We start from the raw sequence: 15,700 nt of genomic DNA on the forward strand, positions 1-15,700 counted from the left end.
CAGACAGACAGACAGACGGACGGACATTTGGTGAATTATAGTAAGATTCGTTATTGTTTTTTTCATTGTCGCCCTCCCTTCCCATGTACCAAAATAATTTCAACCTCTTTGGTGAAACAAGTACGTCTGAACCATTCAGACTCAATACAATCAGGAACGTGTACCCTTAACCTTGTACTCTTAACCTAACTTGACTTTTCCTTATTTCAGGATGAAAAAGAAAAGCTGATGGATTATAAAAGCCATGTGAGTGAACTTGTGAGCAGATCCAAGAAGATTGTCCAGCTGAAGCAGCGCAGCCCAGACTGTGCAGTTCATAACCCCGTTCCTGTGAAAGCCCTCTGTGATTACAAGCAACTGGAGGTACGTCCTTTGCTTTCATCATGACCCTGCACACACGAAGGGAAAAGCAGCGTTAAGCAATATTGGTTATGTCCATCCATCCTTTTGGCTGTAAACGTCAATTTAAGATCGAGTAACAACGTATGTAAAACAAATACTCTACTTTGAACACGAATCGGAAAACAAACCTGCCGTTTAACAGTACTTTGGCTCTGAATTAATTCATCCAGATTGCAGCTGCACGTCCCGATTGCATGCCGAACAGAAAACATACTGTTTTAAGGACATCATGAAGGACACAAACAACAGGCATGGATAACTTATGGAACGTGTTAGATAAGGTAGTGTAATATCCATTGAACCAAAGGTGATTGTTTCATTACAATCAACCCCATCTGAAGCCCGCATCGCTTTGTGGAAAGACCGGCTTGCCAGTCTCGAACAACCCCCAGCGATGGAAATTCTACCTGATGAAAGCCTCCCCCCAGGAGCTAATTGCAACTGGGTAACATGGAAGTGCCTTAACCGACTTAGGACTGGTTTAGGTTGTTCAAAGGTGTCACTAAACAAATGGGGATATACACCCAGCCTGAAAACTTGCGAATGTGGAACTGAGCCACAGACTATGCAACATCTCCTGCAATGTCCATTGCTAGAGGAACCCTGCACTGTTGCAGATCTTGCCGAATTCAACAAGGCTGAAAAATGTGCCCAGTTTTGGCTGGGCCATGTATAGACTGTCCATGGACACGATGAGAAGAAGACTAATGGTGTAAACTACTTTAATTAATTGTTTATACGACATTTAAAATCTTTATTTCCTGTAAATGGATTGATATACTTGGACACTGTCGGACACAAATCACCTTCTAATCATTTATAAGAACCTCCAGTTTTGCAGTACTTGGGCATATTAAATAAGGTGTTGTGTAAGGCTGCTTCAATAGCGTTAAACTTCTGGAGATTCTTAACGACCTTTAAAATCATTAATTTATTAAAATGAAGTATACACTTGAACACTGCATGGGGTATCGTGTTCTATGAAATCTCTAGTTGTTTGTCGTTTCTCTTTTCTTCATTTTGGGAATACCTCACGCAAACATTACTCTCCTAGGTCAAACTTGCTATCTATTACACAAACAAAAACGCGGAATTGAAAAATTTGATTTGAAGTTCGGATAAAGGAATATATTCATATTTATCATTGCAAAATTAACGAAACCAGCAATTACATCTACTTAGGGCATCTCCTGGAATGGGACACGGATAACTTTTAAGAAGTGTAGAGATGTACTTGAAAGCGATGGGCAGCATTAGGAAAATTAGATGATCTCATGACCTCACCCTTTATAAACAAAAGGGAAGAGGAGGAGAACAAGAACTCATGAAGAGCAAACTGCACTGTGTCTGAAAATGAAAGTTTACAATCGGTATGTTCTCCCAGCAATGACATATGCCAGTGAAGCATGATCTCTAACAAAGCCAATGGAGCAATATAATTTATCACCATGCAAAGCATTTTGGAGAAATGATATCTTGGAGAAGCTGGAATGGACAAAAGAGAAACGAATGGATGACACAGAAAATAAAATTCCTTCACATTCTAGCCACAATGAAAAACTGAAATGTAACTGAGCTGGGCATGTACCAATAATAATGGACAATGTCGATAACAACCTGAAATATAAGCAAGAAAGAGCAATCGGAGATTGCAGACCCTCGCCAGGACGTGTTTTTCGTGGGTTTCTAAGGCTTTTGTGTTCAAACAAATATAGCGGCCGAACCATGTGACCGATGACATCATTTTTTTTTCTCCACCAATTTATCCCTAGATGACGCTCAAGAAGTTTCATCTTGATGGGATTAAGTTATGTACTTGTCAAATTATGACGTTATAATGGAGGCACCTATGATATCATCATTAACATATGTTATCCCCTATGGAGAGTTCTTTACAATGACCCATGTCTCACTTTTTCTATGCAGCGCTTTCAGAGATATGGATGTGCAAAGTTTTTCAGTTTTTCCAAAATGGCGCCTGTACCACGTGACCTATGATGTCACAATTCTCATTTTAAAAAATCGATAGGAGGAGTTGGTGAAATGGTAAAATTTCCTATCAATCGGACCAACGGTTGCAGAGAAAATCATATTTATTCTGTGTGGACAAACAAACAGAAAGACCGACAAACAAACGGACTCAAATGCAATACCCTCTCCTCTGGCGACTGGCGAGGGTAACTAGCAACCTGGAAAAGGCCCTGGAATAATCAGAGGTAGACCAAAGGTCAGATGGAGTCATGAAATTGAAAGATTTACTGGAGTACAATGGCTTCAAATTGTATTAAGTGGAACAGAATGGACCAGGTTAAGGGATAGGTTATGGTTATACTGTAGTGGACACAATAGATTGGTCAAGATAAGGCGATCATGGTTTGAACAGCTTTCTGATAAATTAAAATGCTCTCCGTAATTGTCATTGTGAAAAAAGGATTTTAATGTTATTTACATGTTTTAAATCTTCCTGATTACACAAAAGTTCTTCTGGAGCTTTGACTAGAGCTTGTTAGTTCAGTCTGTAAAACCACATACAAACTCGTTTTGAGCTTGTACGCTAAGGCAACATGACTGACAAACAAATGTCGCTCCTTTAAATGCACTGGTGGGTTGTTTTTGCTGCTCTGAACAGATATCTCTGCACAAGGGTGAGGAGTGTGCACTGATCGATAACTCGGACCCCATCAAGTGGACTGTGCTCAGTTCTTTTGGCCGGAAGGCACGCATTCCCTCCGCGTGTTTTGTCATCCCCCCACCCAATAGCGACGCCTTGGATGCTGCAGAAAGGTGATTGGGACATTACCGTCTCGGGTCTGGTTTGGATTGTGTCATTTAATAGCAGCTCCTGAATGCTCAAGCAAATGCTATTAAACAACTTGATTAATTCCTTCCTCTGCGGTGAAATTGATGTCGAGTACCGACTGAGATCCATTTGTGCTGTGCTGTACTGTGCTGTGCTGTAAATGTCTTTGCGTGTGTTCCTAGTGTGGACAAGCTGTACCATGACATAATTGGTTTCTGGCATCAACTATATGGCAACCTGCGCTGCATGTTATCCTGGCATCATCTGCAGAACACCATGGCTTCAGTCCGCAGCTGGACCTCCCAAGGGGTGAGCCATAGCTGACTCTTCCCTTAAACCTATGTTGATAGAGCTTGTATTGACATGTAAAAAGTGCCTGAGATGACTTTGTAATAATCGCAGTGGAGAGTGTTTTTGAGCCAGAATCATTAAGCTCGGAATACAACAGTAAACAAGAAATATCAAGGCACTTTTTATATGATTGACAATTACGGTGGGAGGTCTAAATGTGCTTTTTTCAGTTAAACAAGCTTACTTGGTTATTAGCGTTCCCTTCTGAACCAAAGGCTCATAGTACTAGGAACTCAGGTTCAAATCCCATACAGTGCCTTCAGAAAGTCTTCACGCCCCTTCACTTTGTTCAAAATCTGAAATGTCTTGAGCCAATTAGTTTTCAATCCCTTTGCTATGACACTCCAAATTGAGCTCAGGTGCATCTATTTTCCTTTGATCATCCTTGAGATGTCTCTACAAATTGATTGGAGTCCACCTGTGGCCAATTCAATTGATTGGATATGATTTGGAAAGAAACACACCTTTCTATGCAAGGTCCCGCAGTTGACAGTGCATGCCAGAGCAGAAACTCAACCATGTAGTCTATGGAACTGTCCGTAGAACTCCGAGATAGAATTGTGAGGTGGCATAGATCTGGGAAAGGGCATAAAACAATTTTTGTGTTGAAAGTTCTCAAGAGCACAGTGAGGTCCATCATTAGGAAATGGAAAGAATAAGGAACTACCCAGACTCTTCCTAGAGCTGGTCATCTGACCAAACTGAGCAACTGCGTAAGAAGGACCTTAGTCCGGGAGGTGACCAAGAACCCAATAACCACTCTGACAGATCTACGGAGTTCCTTGGCTGAGAAGGGAGAACCTGCCTGAAGGACACCAGTCTCTGCATCACTTCACAAATCTAGGCTTTATGGGAGTTTGGCCAGATGGAATCCACTCCTGAGAAAAGGCACATGACAACATGCCTGGAGTTTGGAAAAAGGCACATGTGCAAAAGCATGGGGAGCATGGGGCAAAGCTAAGAGCTTAACTAAGAGCATGGGGCAAAATATTCTGATTCTGATGAGACGAAAATTGAACTCTATGGCCTGAATACAAAGCGCTACATCTGGCGGAAACTGAGCACAGCTTATCACCCATCTAACACCATTACTACCCTGAAGCATGGTGGTGGAAGCATCATGCTATGAGGATGCTTTTCAGCGGCAGGAACTGGGAGACTTGTAAGGATAGAGGTAACAATGAATGGAGCCAAATGCAGGCAAATCCTTGTGGAGAACCTGCTTCAGAGTGCAAAATACTTTAGACCGTGGCGAAGATTTCTGTTCCAACAGGACAATGGCCCCAAGCATACAGCGAAAGCAACACTAGAATGGCTTCAGAACATGAACATGAAAGTTCTTGAGTGACCCAGCCAAAGCCCAGACTTGAATCCAATTGAGAATCCGTGGAAAGACTTGAACATTTCTGTTCACTGACACTCCCCATCCAACTTGACAGTGCTTGAGCAAATCTGCAAGGAAGAATGGCAGAAACTCCAAAATGCAGATGTGCAAAGCTGATGCAGAATTATATAAATTAGATATTTCTGTATTTCAATCATAATTATATTGTAAAAATTTCAAAATAAAAATTAAACTTTGACATTATGGTGTATTATGTTATTATGTGTAGATCAGAGACAAAATAAAGTCAATTTAATCCATTTTAAATTCAGGCTGTAACACAACAAAATGTGAAAAAAGTCAAGGGGGGTGAATACTTTCTGAAGGCGCACTGTAAGCCATCTGTTTCTCCATTGTTTGCTGATTTCCATGTATATTGTGTATAAGCACACTGTCTCCTGATGTCTTTGTCATTCATTTGATTTATTCACAAGTTTCTCCCTGAGATCTGATCTGTGTACAGATACATTGATAAAGACTTCAGGATGCTATAGGGATGAAAGTTCATACACAATAGAGTAAAATATTGGTTCTTAAAATTTGTGAAGAGTTGTACCGATAGTGGACCAGAGTCTCTCTCTGGCTAGCACTCCCTCGGTAATTGGAAAGTAGGCCGGTTGATTATACCAAATGAGCAAAACTAGGCCGCGGTGCTGCAACCGAGGCCACAGTGAAGTCTAATAGTGGTTTGTTGACACTTCTACAACAGGCCAGAGTTTTTGTGTGTGTGCAGTTTCGCACTCTGCGGCCGGAGGAGCACTCTGAGGTCATGCATTCACTGGGTACCCACTACGAGGAGTTTGTGCAGATCAGCAATGATGCCAACTTGTTTGGGCCTGCGGACCTTGGCCAGGCTGAGCGCGATTACAACCTGTGCAAGCAGCACTACGAGCAGCTATTGCACAAACTCAAAAAAGGTGTTATATTCTCACTGAAACAGCATTTGACTATCAATTGAGTTAATTGTAGGTCCATCTGTGAATTGATGCATTATTAAAACGTGTGTAATTTCCTGTTTATGATGTCCAACAGTGCAAATTTTTTTTCATTCTGCAATTTTAACCTTCAAATGCTTTCAGGGAAAGGGGATTGGGCTCTTGTTCTCAAAACTTTTTTTGTAATAATCCAGGTGAATAGAGTCTAGTGCTGTATAGCACATAAGTATTTGCAAGACCCATGTTTCACTCTATGCAGAGGATGCTGATGAGGCGGCATGTCAGCACTTGGTGGCAGAACTTCGTGTAATCTCTCAGCACCTTGAAAGCTACGAGGAGCGTATGATCCGCTTGATTCGCACACCATTTGGCTCGGATTCTGCCCCGGGTGTCTCGAGTCGCATTGCCGAACAACAGGTGCAGCTTCTTAGATTCCTTGAAGGGTTAATCAGCTTGTGCTGTGAAAGCATATGGGTATTGCAATGTACATGAACTGTTTCGAGACCGGTCTAATTGTGTCATTTATTTATATCATCAATTGCCATCTGATAGTCAGTATCGTGCCATGTGTGTTAGGATCCTAGGATCCTGGGTTCGAATCCCGGTCGATCACTGAATTAACGCCAGGGGGGTTGACTCAGCCTGTCATCCTTCCGAGGTCGGCTAATTGAGTACCAGTTCACTGGTAATTCCCCGTTTGTCATAAAAGGCGACAAAAAGGGTTGGCGGCAGGAAGGGCATCCGGCCGTAAAACATTGCTTCAAAAAGGGGACCAAAAAAACAACAACAACAACCACGGTGCCCGAAAAAGGCCAACCCCCGCTTGCGGGGAAAAATGGCCTCTGAAGGTTGTTTTTTTTTTTGTGTGTGTCTGTTTGTTTTCCAGCCCCTCCTCACCATACCGGTAAACAGATGCTATCTGGATAATGGTACTTTTTTGTATACATAGCCAGGCTCATTGAAGAGCTAGTACACTGAACAGGACAAGACGTAACAGGACAAAAGGAACAGTAGAGAGAGAGGGGGCAACAGTAGAGTTGAAGGATAAGACTTGGACAAATAAAGGAGATTTGGACAACTAATGGGTGTGGGGAGGAATGGGTCAGGAGAAAGGACACATGAAGTGGAGAGGATGGATACGGGAGCTAGCTCTTGTGAAGGAAAAACTGGAAATTAAGAAAAAGGGGGGCTTTGGAAGGGGGTGTTAACGGGGGTAAATCCCATAAACTGCCATGACACCATGGCATTACTTGTGACATCTGCATTTGAATACGAGCACAGAAGGGTGCGCTATACTATCACTCGTTTCATGCATTGCGAACTCACCTACGGAAGATTTAGACACATCCGAGGTTCATTCAGATTGTGCACATACGGCAAAGAGAAAGAGTGTCATGGCGAATTTGTTCCTGGAATGTTGGATCGTTTTTGGATGTTGAAGGGTCTGTCGAAACAGCTAAACAAGGTAATGACACTATACAAGCTGAATATTGGAGAGTAGACTTGGTGAATCATCAGCTTGACAGATACAAGGTGAATGCTGCTGCATTACACGAAACGAAGTAGTTTGGGAATGCCGTATGTTGGATTAGTGAGAGTGTGATGCTCTCGGCATGCAGACCTGAGCTGGTGCCAGGGGAGCATGGTCACAGGGGAGAAGGAGTGGCCATAGTGCTTACTGGGCCAGTCATGGCTACAATGCAGAGCAACAGAACAGTGGAAAGTATGGAGCCTGAGATTTGTGTCTGTTCATCTGCAAGTGGGAAACCAGAAGTCTGATCACATCAATGTGTTTTTGTGCTATGCATCAACATGAGCAGCCAGTAGAACGATGAAGGATGAGTTCTTCCAGGACCTTGAACAAGCACTGATGGCAATACCCTCCAATTAATCTAACACCCTCTTTGAAGCCCTCAATATTCGTGTTGGGTCTTGGGTTGATGTTTTTGAGCCATGGGATGGAGTAAGAGGATGGAGATGGTGCCAGTTAACCCAATCAGCACGAGGCTTTCTGAGAGCTAGTAACACCACAGAGCGTTAGAGGCATGGCTGGAAGTGGACCTTCTGAAGCAAAGTGGACAGTGGTGAGATCAGCTGTGGTTGGATCAGTTCAACCCTTACCTTGTTTTGAGAAGACCCACCACCTTGACTGGTTTTGAGAGAATGCGAATAATCTGATATCCATATTCCAGCGCGGAACAACATGTATACACGGTGGTTAGCCACAGAACATTGTTGACTTCAACAGATTCAGGCAAGCATGTGGGAAAGCCGACCGATCAAGCCATACGTGAAAAAAAAATAGATGATTTCAAACCATGGCAGATGAGGTTCGGAAGGAACATTTTAGTGGCAAGAGGGTGTGGAAGTGCATTATTATGGACATGCACACTGGTAGGAGAAGACTGTGTCCCTCCAGATCTGTGATTATCAGTGATGAAGACTGAACTTTGCACCTCACCACACAGGAACAGCATTGTCAGTCACCAAAGTGCTCAATTTACAAAGTCAGTTTTTATAGATGGGTTGGAGAACGTGATACAGTGATCCCTGAGAGACCATTTTGCAAGGAAACCTTCCCGGACGGAGCTATGTAAATCTGAGTGAGCTGAAAAATGGTAAGGTGATTCGGCAGTTCCAACATCCTCCCTGAATTAGTGAAGGTTTCCTTTGATATGAGGAAGAATTCCAGGAGCTGCTGTTGGATCTTGTGCACACTGTATTGGACAAAAGACAGTAACCCAGGGAATGGGCAAATGCAATCCTCATTCCAATCCCCCAAAAAGGAAACCTCAACAGGTTTCCTCAGCCTCTGAGACACTGCCGAGGAATTTCCCTACTCGATGTGGTTGAGGTTATAGGTAGAATCATACAAGTGAGGCTTTAGCACCAAGCAGAGCATGAACTCCCTGAGTCCTAGTGTGGATTCCGTGATAGATGTGCTTATACGAAGATGATTTTCAGTTTTTCTGCCATCTTGATGTCAGCCTCTCCAACACCAAGTACGGCTAATTTGTGGAGAAGATAGAACACCGAGCTAAACATTTCCTCCTCTTAATTTATGTGAAAAGGTGTATGGCGATGTGCCATCTGGTTTGTTTGCTCTGAGGACATTGTGCATGCCAGACATGATTGTGGACAAATTTCTGTCCTTCCATGAAGGTATCACGGCATATATACGCATAAATGGAGAGTTCTTGGAGGAGATCAGTGTAGACAAAGGCATGAGGCAGGGTTGCGCAATGTTCCCGGTATTGTTCAACTTGTATACCTGTTTGGTGGTCGAGCGGTGGTTCTCAGAAGTAGCTGATATAAAGGGAGTTTGGGCCTTTGTACAGTTTGACCAGTTTTCAGAAGATCAACTAGAAATGCCCAAGAGAAATAGGTGTCTGGATGACGATTTGGAGATGATGCAGCCATGTCGGTTAACGCTGAGGATCAGAGCCAACATTGATCAGTTAACCTTCTGGATGCCAACACGCTCAGGATCAGAGAAAGCCTTGTTGGTGTACACCAAAGTGGTAAAAGCCATAGGGCTATAGGTGAGCCTCTCCAAGACCAACTTTATGGTACCAGGTCATGCAGTTCTAGATGAAGACAAATATCTCATTGCCTTAGGTGAAAGTGCAATTGAGTATGTGGATGAGTTCTGTTACCTTGGCTCTATAATTACCTGTAATGGAAGGATCGATGTATTGGAATGTGACCACTTGTCACTAGTGGTTGACAAGCCGAGATAAAGGTTGAAAATGCAGCCAAGGCCTTTGGTGCCTTCTGCTAGGCTGTCTTTGAAGATAAGAGCCTGACCATTACAATTAAATGACAGGTGTACCAGGACTGTGTGCTTTCAGTCCTGCTTTTTATGGCTCAGAGACACCTCATGAGACGTAATGCCTTCCACCGTTAATGTATCCGCACCACCTGGGCATCACCAGAAGGCAACAGTGAAACCAGAACCAGTAGAAAGCATGGCCACGAAACAGCACGATAAGCTATTTATAAACTTTCACACGGTATTAGTAATATCCCTTGGGGACGGGGAGATATTATGAGTGTTAATTTAGTTTTGTAATAACATTAATATTATCATTTTGGTACTAGAAACGGCCTTGGAAAAACACCACGATAAAGCTACGTATCGTAACACTGGATAAAGCTACGTATACACCTCAATACGCAACCCCATTGGCTGGGAAAACCCCCTCGGCGGAGAAAAAAAAATGAATTCGCTACAACCTTCATTGTGTGACCCTTAGTCTTCATGTCAAGTTTGTTTGAGATTGGATGAGTAATGACCGAATGTATTGCAGTCAAAAATCGTTAGACACAGACAGACAGACAGACAGACAGACAGACAGACAGACACTAAATTGTGTATTTTAGTATGATGGTTCAGTTTTCTGGTGTTCTTTACAAAATGAGATGTTTAAACGATGAGTGCTATTACGTGTTGGTCCCAGTACACTACTAAGTCTGCACGCAGGGTTCCAAACAGGCCGAACGTTGAAACTATTCAAATAGATTTGTTTCCCCATTCCCAAGAAGGTGCATGAAAGCAGGAATGCATTCATTTTATCACCATTGGGATGAACTTTAAAGAGAAATTTCCCATTAGTTAGTGTTACAGTGTTGTATACATTCTTGCTGAATCATATAATTACCCCCGCCACCAAAGGTGGATGGAGGTTATGTTCTCACCCCTGTCTATTTGTTACTTGCAAAATCGAAGATTTTTCAAGTATATTGGTCAGTCGACTTTGTTATTCTGTCTGTCTGTCTGTCTGTTTGTTTGTCTGTCAATCGTCTACAGGTCACAATTCTAAACCGATCGTCATGAAACTTTGCCAAGTTGTCAAGATAGTCACAACTGAGAAACCTATTGATTTTGAGGTCAAAGGACATCTTGAGGTCAAATTTCTAAAATCGTCATTTTTCATCCGATTGACTTGAAAATTGAACATAATTTGCATAGTACCTCAATTAATTGCGAAATCAACTATTTTTGAGATCAAAGGTCAACTCGAGATTTATTGATTAATTAATTAATCGATTAATTTATTTATTGATTAATAAATTAATTTTTATTTATTTATTAATACCTTATTTAATTAAATTTATAAAACATACATCTTCGGATGAAGCACTAGTGGTTTAGTTATAATATTAGCCAATTGATTAAGAAAATATTTTATGATAAACCTTTTTTGCCTGGTGTTGGCTTTGCGGTTAGGGTGCAGGCTTGGGATCCTAGGATCCTGGGTTCGAATCCCGGTCGATTGCTGAATTAACACCAGGGGGGTTGACTCAGCCTGTCATCCTTCCGAGGTCGGCAAATTGAGTACCAGCTTGCTGGGATGAATGATCACGGTGTGTACCCCGGTTTAGAATAGGTACACCGTATCCCTGCGCATCGTAAGAGCGTGACCAAGGGTTGGCGTCAGGAAGGGCATCCGGCCATAAAACATTGCCTCAAACAGGGAACCATGATTGTCATGGGGCCCGCAAGGCTAACCCCCGCTTTAGCGGGGAAAAATGGCCTTAAAACGATCATTCATTCATTCAAAGGTCAACTCGAGGTTAAATTTCTAAAATCATCAATTTTCATCTGAAAAATCATCAAATTTCATCTTATTTACTTGAAAATTAAACAAGGACTTGCATTGTGCATCATTGAAATGGGAAACCAACTATTTTTGAGGTCTAAAGGTGAAAGGTCAACACAAGGTTAAACTTCTAAAATCATCAATTTTCATCTGGAAAATATTCAGATGTTTTTCAGATGAAATTCTTCACCATTAAGTGATACGGCCAAAAACGAAAAATAGAATGATATTTCAAAAAGTTGTGGATGGATTATGGCAAAACTTGGTGAATGAGTTGATTCGGTGACAAAAACAAGCTGATTCGATTTGGGTTCAGGTCATCAATCCAAATCCGGCCTATCAGTGGGATCCAAAACGTAAACTGTTCAGCATGGTGGAGGTATGCGCTCCACCGGGTGCTGTTCTAGTTTGTGAATGTTTTTATGCACCTCGCATAACAACTTGTTTGTTGCCGACAAAGCAGCCAGAGGTCATGAACATTTGAGGACTCGCAGGTCATGTTCCCAGCGCTTGTACAGTGAGGTGGAGGGTATTCGGGCTGGCCTGGACCGTACGCGGGAGTCGTGCACCGAGGTGCTTGCACGGAGTCCCGCCGTGCCAAGCCAGCCCAACCTGCGCTCGGAGCTTCGCATCGTCCTGCAGAAAGCCGAGGACATCTACAGCCTGTCATCTGTTTACCTCGAGAAGTACGTGAATGTAACATTTGTGCTTTACTGAAATTGTACACTGATGTTATACTTGTATTTTTATTCTTCATTTCCCCCTTTTCCTCTTCCTTTGTGCTGCCATAAAGTGCAAATAAATATAAATTGTTTGCAATATCAATATTTATGAGATGAGCTAATATTTATTCCGAACATCTGTTGATTCCTGCCAACCTTCTCCATTTTCTTCGCTTCTCGCTATTGTGTTCCTAGTCATTTTACTTGTCGCATTTCTTCCTTCACGGAGCTCTCTTCAGATGTAATGTGCACAAGAGGGCAATTGATTCCACCACTTGCATATTATCACCTATTGATGGTTTTATTGCACACATTTTGCCTTATAACGTCTTAATTCAAATATCTTATCTCTTTAATTCACTCTTTTTTGGACCAGAAATATTACATTTTGGTGTAAAATGTCGTCACTTATTACTTGTAAATTCTAGTCAAGTGATGCTCACCCTCTCTCGTCGCAGGGTACGTAACTCCCTGGCACACAATGCTTGGTACAGTCCCTGATGTACATCTCTCAGTGGTTGAAATGTCTCACCTTTGCCTTCTAGGCAGCTGCACTAGCTTGTGGTGTGTAATGATTTTTTTAGGTCATCTCATCTCGATTTTCGAAGAAATGAACTTGTATAATGGGTCGTGATGTTCGGATATCTGTTCCTCCGGTCGTCCGTCCATCCAGTTGTTAACTTTTTGCTACACCTACCTTATCACCTGGCAGATTGTTCTGAAACTTGACACATGACTATTTTTTTTTTCGGATCGTGGGGGCGGGGGGGGGGGGGGTTACTCCCTGAAAGTTTAGATTCCTACTCATCACTTATTTACCAACCGATTGCTCTGAACCCCGATATAGCCCTTCTACTCAATGGCCCACAGGATCACTCTGTCTTAGAATTTCTGATTTTTGATCAGGGGGCTCCAAGCGGTGGTGGACCCCCAAAACAGCAGAGGTCTGAACTACAACTATAACCTCAAGAGATGATCGTCAGCCCACTCGGGGCTATTTTTTTAATATTCACGCGATACCCCCACAGCCATGTTTATCACCATCCGATGTATATTCATGTTTATTACTATTCTTGGTACGTTAATTCTCCACATTTGTCATTTTGATCTGTAATGAGCCTCAGTATCTACAGAGAAAAGATTTGCTCTTCCATCACCATCACTTCCTTCTCTGCCTTTTATTTCAGGCTTAAGACAGTGGATCTGGTGGTGAAATACCTGCATGATGCAGAATCACTTGTAAAATCATATGAGACGAGGCTGTGCGCGGAAGAAGGCATACCAGCCGAGCCTGAGAAGGTTCAGCAATACATCGCTCAGATTAAGGTGAGTGTCCATGAGAGCTTCAATGGGAATAATCTCCACAGCTGTGCATTCACATTTATGCTTGCCTCTTTTTTCCACCTAAAATCTACGCTTATGAAAGAACGAAGATGATGGAGGATAAAGGGTAAAATACAAAATGGTGGTTGGGACATAGCTGGACAAATACAAAGCAGGTGGATGAATGAGTGGTGAACAACTGGAGAGAATTAAGAGAAAAATGGAAACGTGTAAAGAAGAGGTGTGGCTGTGGAGTGTGTTAATGAGGGTAGGAAAAATAATGGGTAGGGATGGAAGATGACATGAGATTGTGGGCTAGGGAAGAGGTGGTGAGAGGGTGGAGACTTATCCGAATTGCCCTGCTGACTGTGGAAAGGAATGTGACTTTGCAAATTGGCATTCCCGGCACCCGATATTATTCCAGGAAGTTACGTTGTTTCCCCCAAGTTCAGCAGCTTTTTTTGGCTGCTCAAGTCCAGTGTAGTCGAATGTCTTTGTTGGCATGTGTGCATGATTTGTGTGACAGCTCCACCGTCAGCCTTAGACCTGTAAAAAGAAGGAAAAACAAGTGGAACAGCACTTCCATGTTGAGCAAAGCACAGAATGTCCACATGCAGGAAAAACCCAGAAGTAGAAGCCTTGTTTTTTCAGATCAGTCTTGTTAAGCACAATCGTAGTGTTCTTCATCCATCCCAGACCGATTTGGGTCAATGGGGGCTCAATGCTGGTGAAAAAAAATAACTATTCCTTTTGACTTGATAGGCGTGGCGTGCGGAGGTGAATGAGGAGCTCCCATTGTTCCATGGACTTCAGGAGGAGGTGCGTAGGGCCCAAGCCCTGAATGAACGAATGCTTGTGGCACATGGTGAGCGCAGTGTTGACCTGGAGCGCTTCCAGGAGCGTACCGAACAGTTGCTGCAGCGCTGGCAAGGCGTGCACGCACAAGTGGACAACAGGTACAATGGTTTTTTTCCCGACCTGTTCTGTAATATAACGATGCCTCTGATCAGTTTCTTGCCTGCAGGATCAGTTTCTTACTGAACATCCGTGCACGTTATCACCACCACCACCAGTTGGAATGCGATGTATAAAGAATGCTCGTCTTGACCATATTTTCCTGATGTTAATAACACGTGGTCTGAATATTTGTTTTCCAAATCCTGAAACCTAATACTGCACGCATGCACGCACGCACGTACGCACACACACACACACACACATATACACACACACACACACACATTTACACACACACACACACACACACACACACACACACCTAAAAAAACGAGACACATTTTCACAAGGTAACCATTTTGACTCCACACAGAGTGCGAGAGCTGGAAGCCTTGGGTAAAGTTACGTCCAACTACCGGACACTGCGCACAGAACTCAATGTGTGGCTTGGCACGGCAGTCAAGCAGCAAGATGAACTCCAAACAAGTCACACACATGATAGCCACATGCTGAGCCAGCAGCTCACCAGGCAGAAGGTGAAGGAATGTCTGTTTCTTATTTTCCTTTTCTGCCTCTCTTGAGATTCCACTGGATGGAAGCTTGATTTGTGAACATGCCTTTCAGTTTACTGATACGCTCTCATGGGCTTAGTTTTGTTTCATCAATGCAACAATTTATCCTTAAACCCCAACAAGTCTGATATTAGGAAATATTAGCAGGAAGGTCTTGGCAGTTTTTGTTTTATGGTCCAGCGAGAGGAGGAGGGGTGTGACTTGGTGAGATGTGGAAGGTGCTGAGGAATCCCCTTGTTAACCACCTTTGCCCGCATTTCTTCTTCCACCACCTTCAGCCAAGTCTTTCTCGGTCTTTCCCGTCCTCTACCTCCTTCTACATTCATTTCCATCACTCTTCTCAACCAGTCACTTTCATCCTTCCTCAACACATGACCAAACCATCTCAACCTGTTTCTCTTCACAGCATCAATCACAGGCTCTATTCCCATCATCTTTCGCAATTCATCATTTGTCTTCCTCTCTCTCAACGATACTCTGCACATCCACCGAACCATTCCCATTTCCACCCTTTCCAGCCTTCGTTGCTGCTCTACGTTCATTACCCATGTCTCGCTCCCATAAATCATAACACTTCTCACACATGCAGCACACACCTTTCCCTTCAGCTTCAACGACACTCCCCTCCTCGTCAGCACGCCACTCAGTTCC

At 42.9% G+C, this 15,700-nt stretch overlaps 1 protein-coding gene across 1 annotated transcript in view; it reads left to right on the plus strand.

Annotated features, from left to right (window-relative positions):
* Positions 1 to 15,700, plus strand: part of LOC137411853 (microtubule-actin cross-linking factor 1) — a 237,442-nt gene that overhangs the window by 54,747 nt on the left and 166,995 nt on the right. The window contains exons 17-25 of the mRNA XM_078786818.1: positions 211 to 363; positions 3,032 to 3,186; positions 3,385 to 3,511; positions 5,671 to 5,854; positions 6,132 to 6,289; positions 11,983 to 12,161; positions 13,385 to 13,523; positions 14,283 to 14,476; positions 14,851 to 15,013. Coding sequence (XP_078642944.1) covers positions 211 to 363; positions 3,032 to 3,186; positions 3,385 to 3,511; positions 5,671 to 5,854; positions 6,132 to 6,289; positions 11,983 to 12,161; positions 13,385 to 13,523; positions 14,283 to 14,476; positions 14,851 to 15,013 — 1,452 coding nt within the window. The remainder of the gene's footprint in view (positions 1 to 210; positions 364 to 3,031; positions 3,187 to 3,384; positions 3,512 to 5,670; positions 5,855 to 6,131; positions 6,290 to 11,982; positions 12,162 to 13,384; positions 13,524 to 14,282; positions 14,477 to 14,850; positions 15,014 to 15,700) is intronic.

This window comes from Myxine glutinosa, chromosome 11 (genome assembly GCF_964187855.1).
Source record: "Myxine glutinosa chromosome 11, kmMyxGlut1.1, whole genome shotgun sequence".
NCBI classification, from domain to species: domain Eukaryota; kingdom Metazoa; phylum Chordata; class Myxini; order Myxiniformes; family Myxinidae; genus Myxine; species Myxine glutinosa.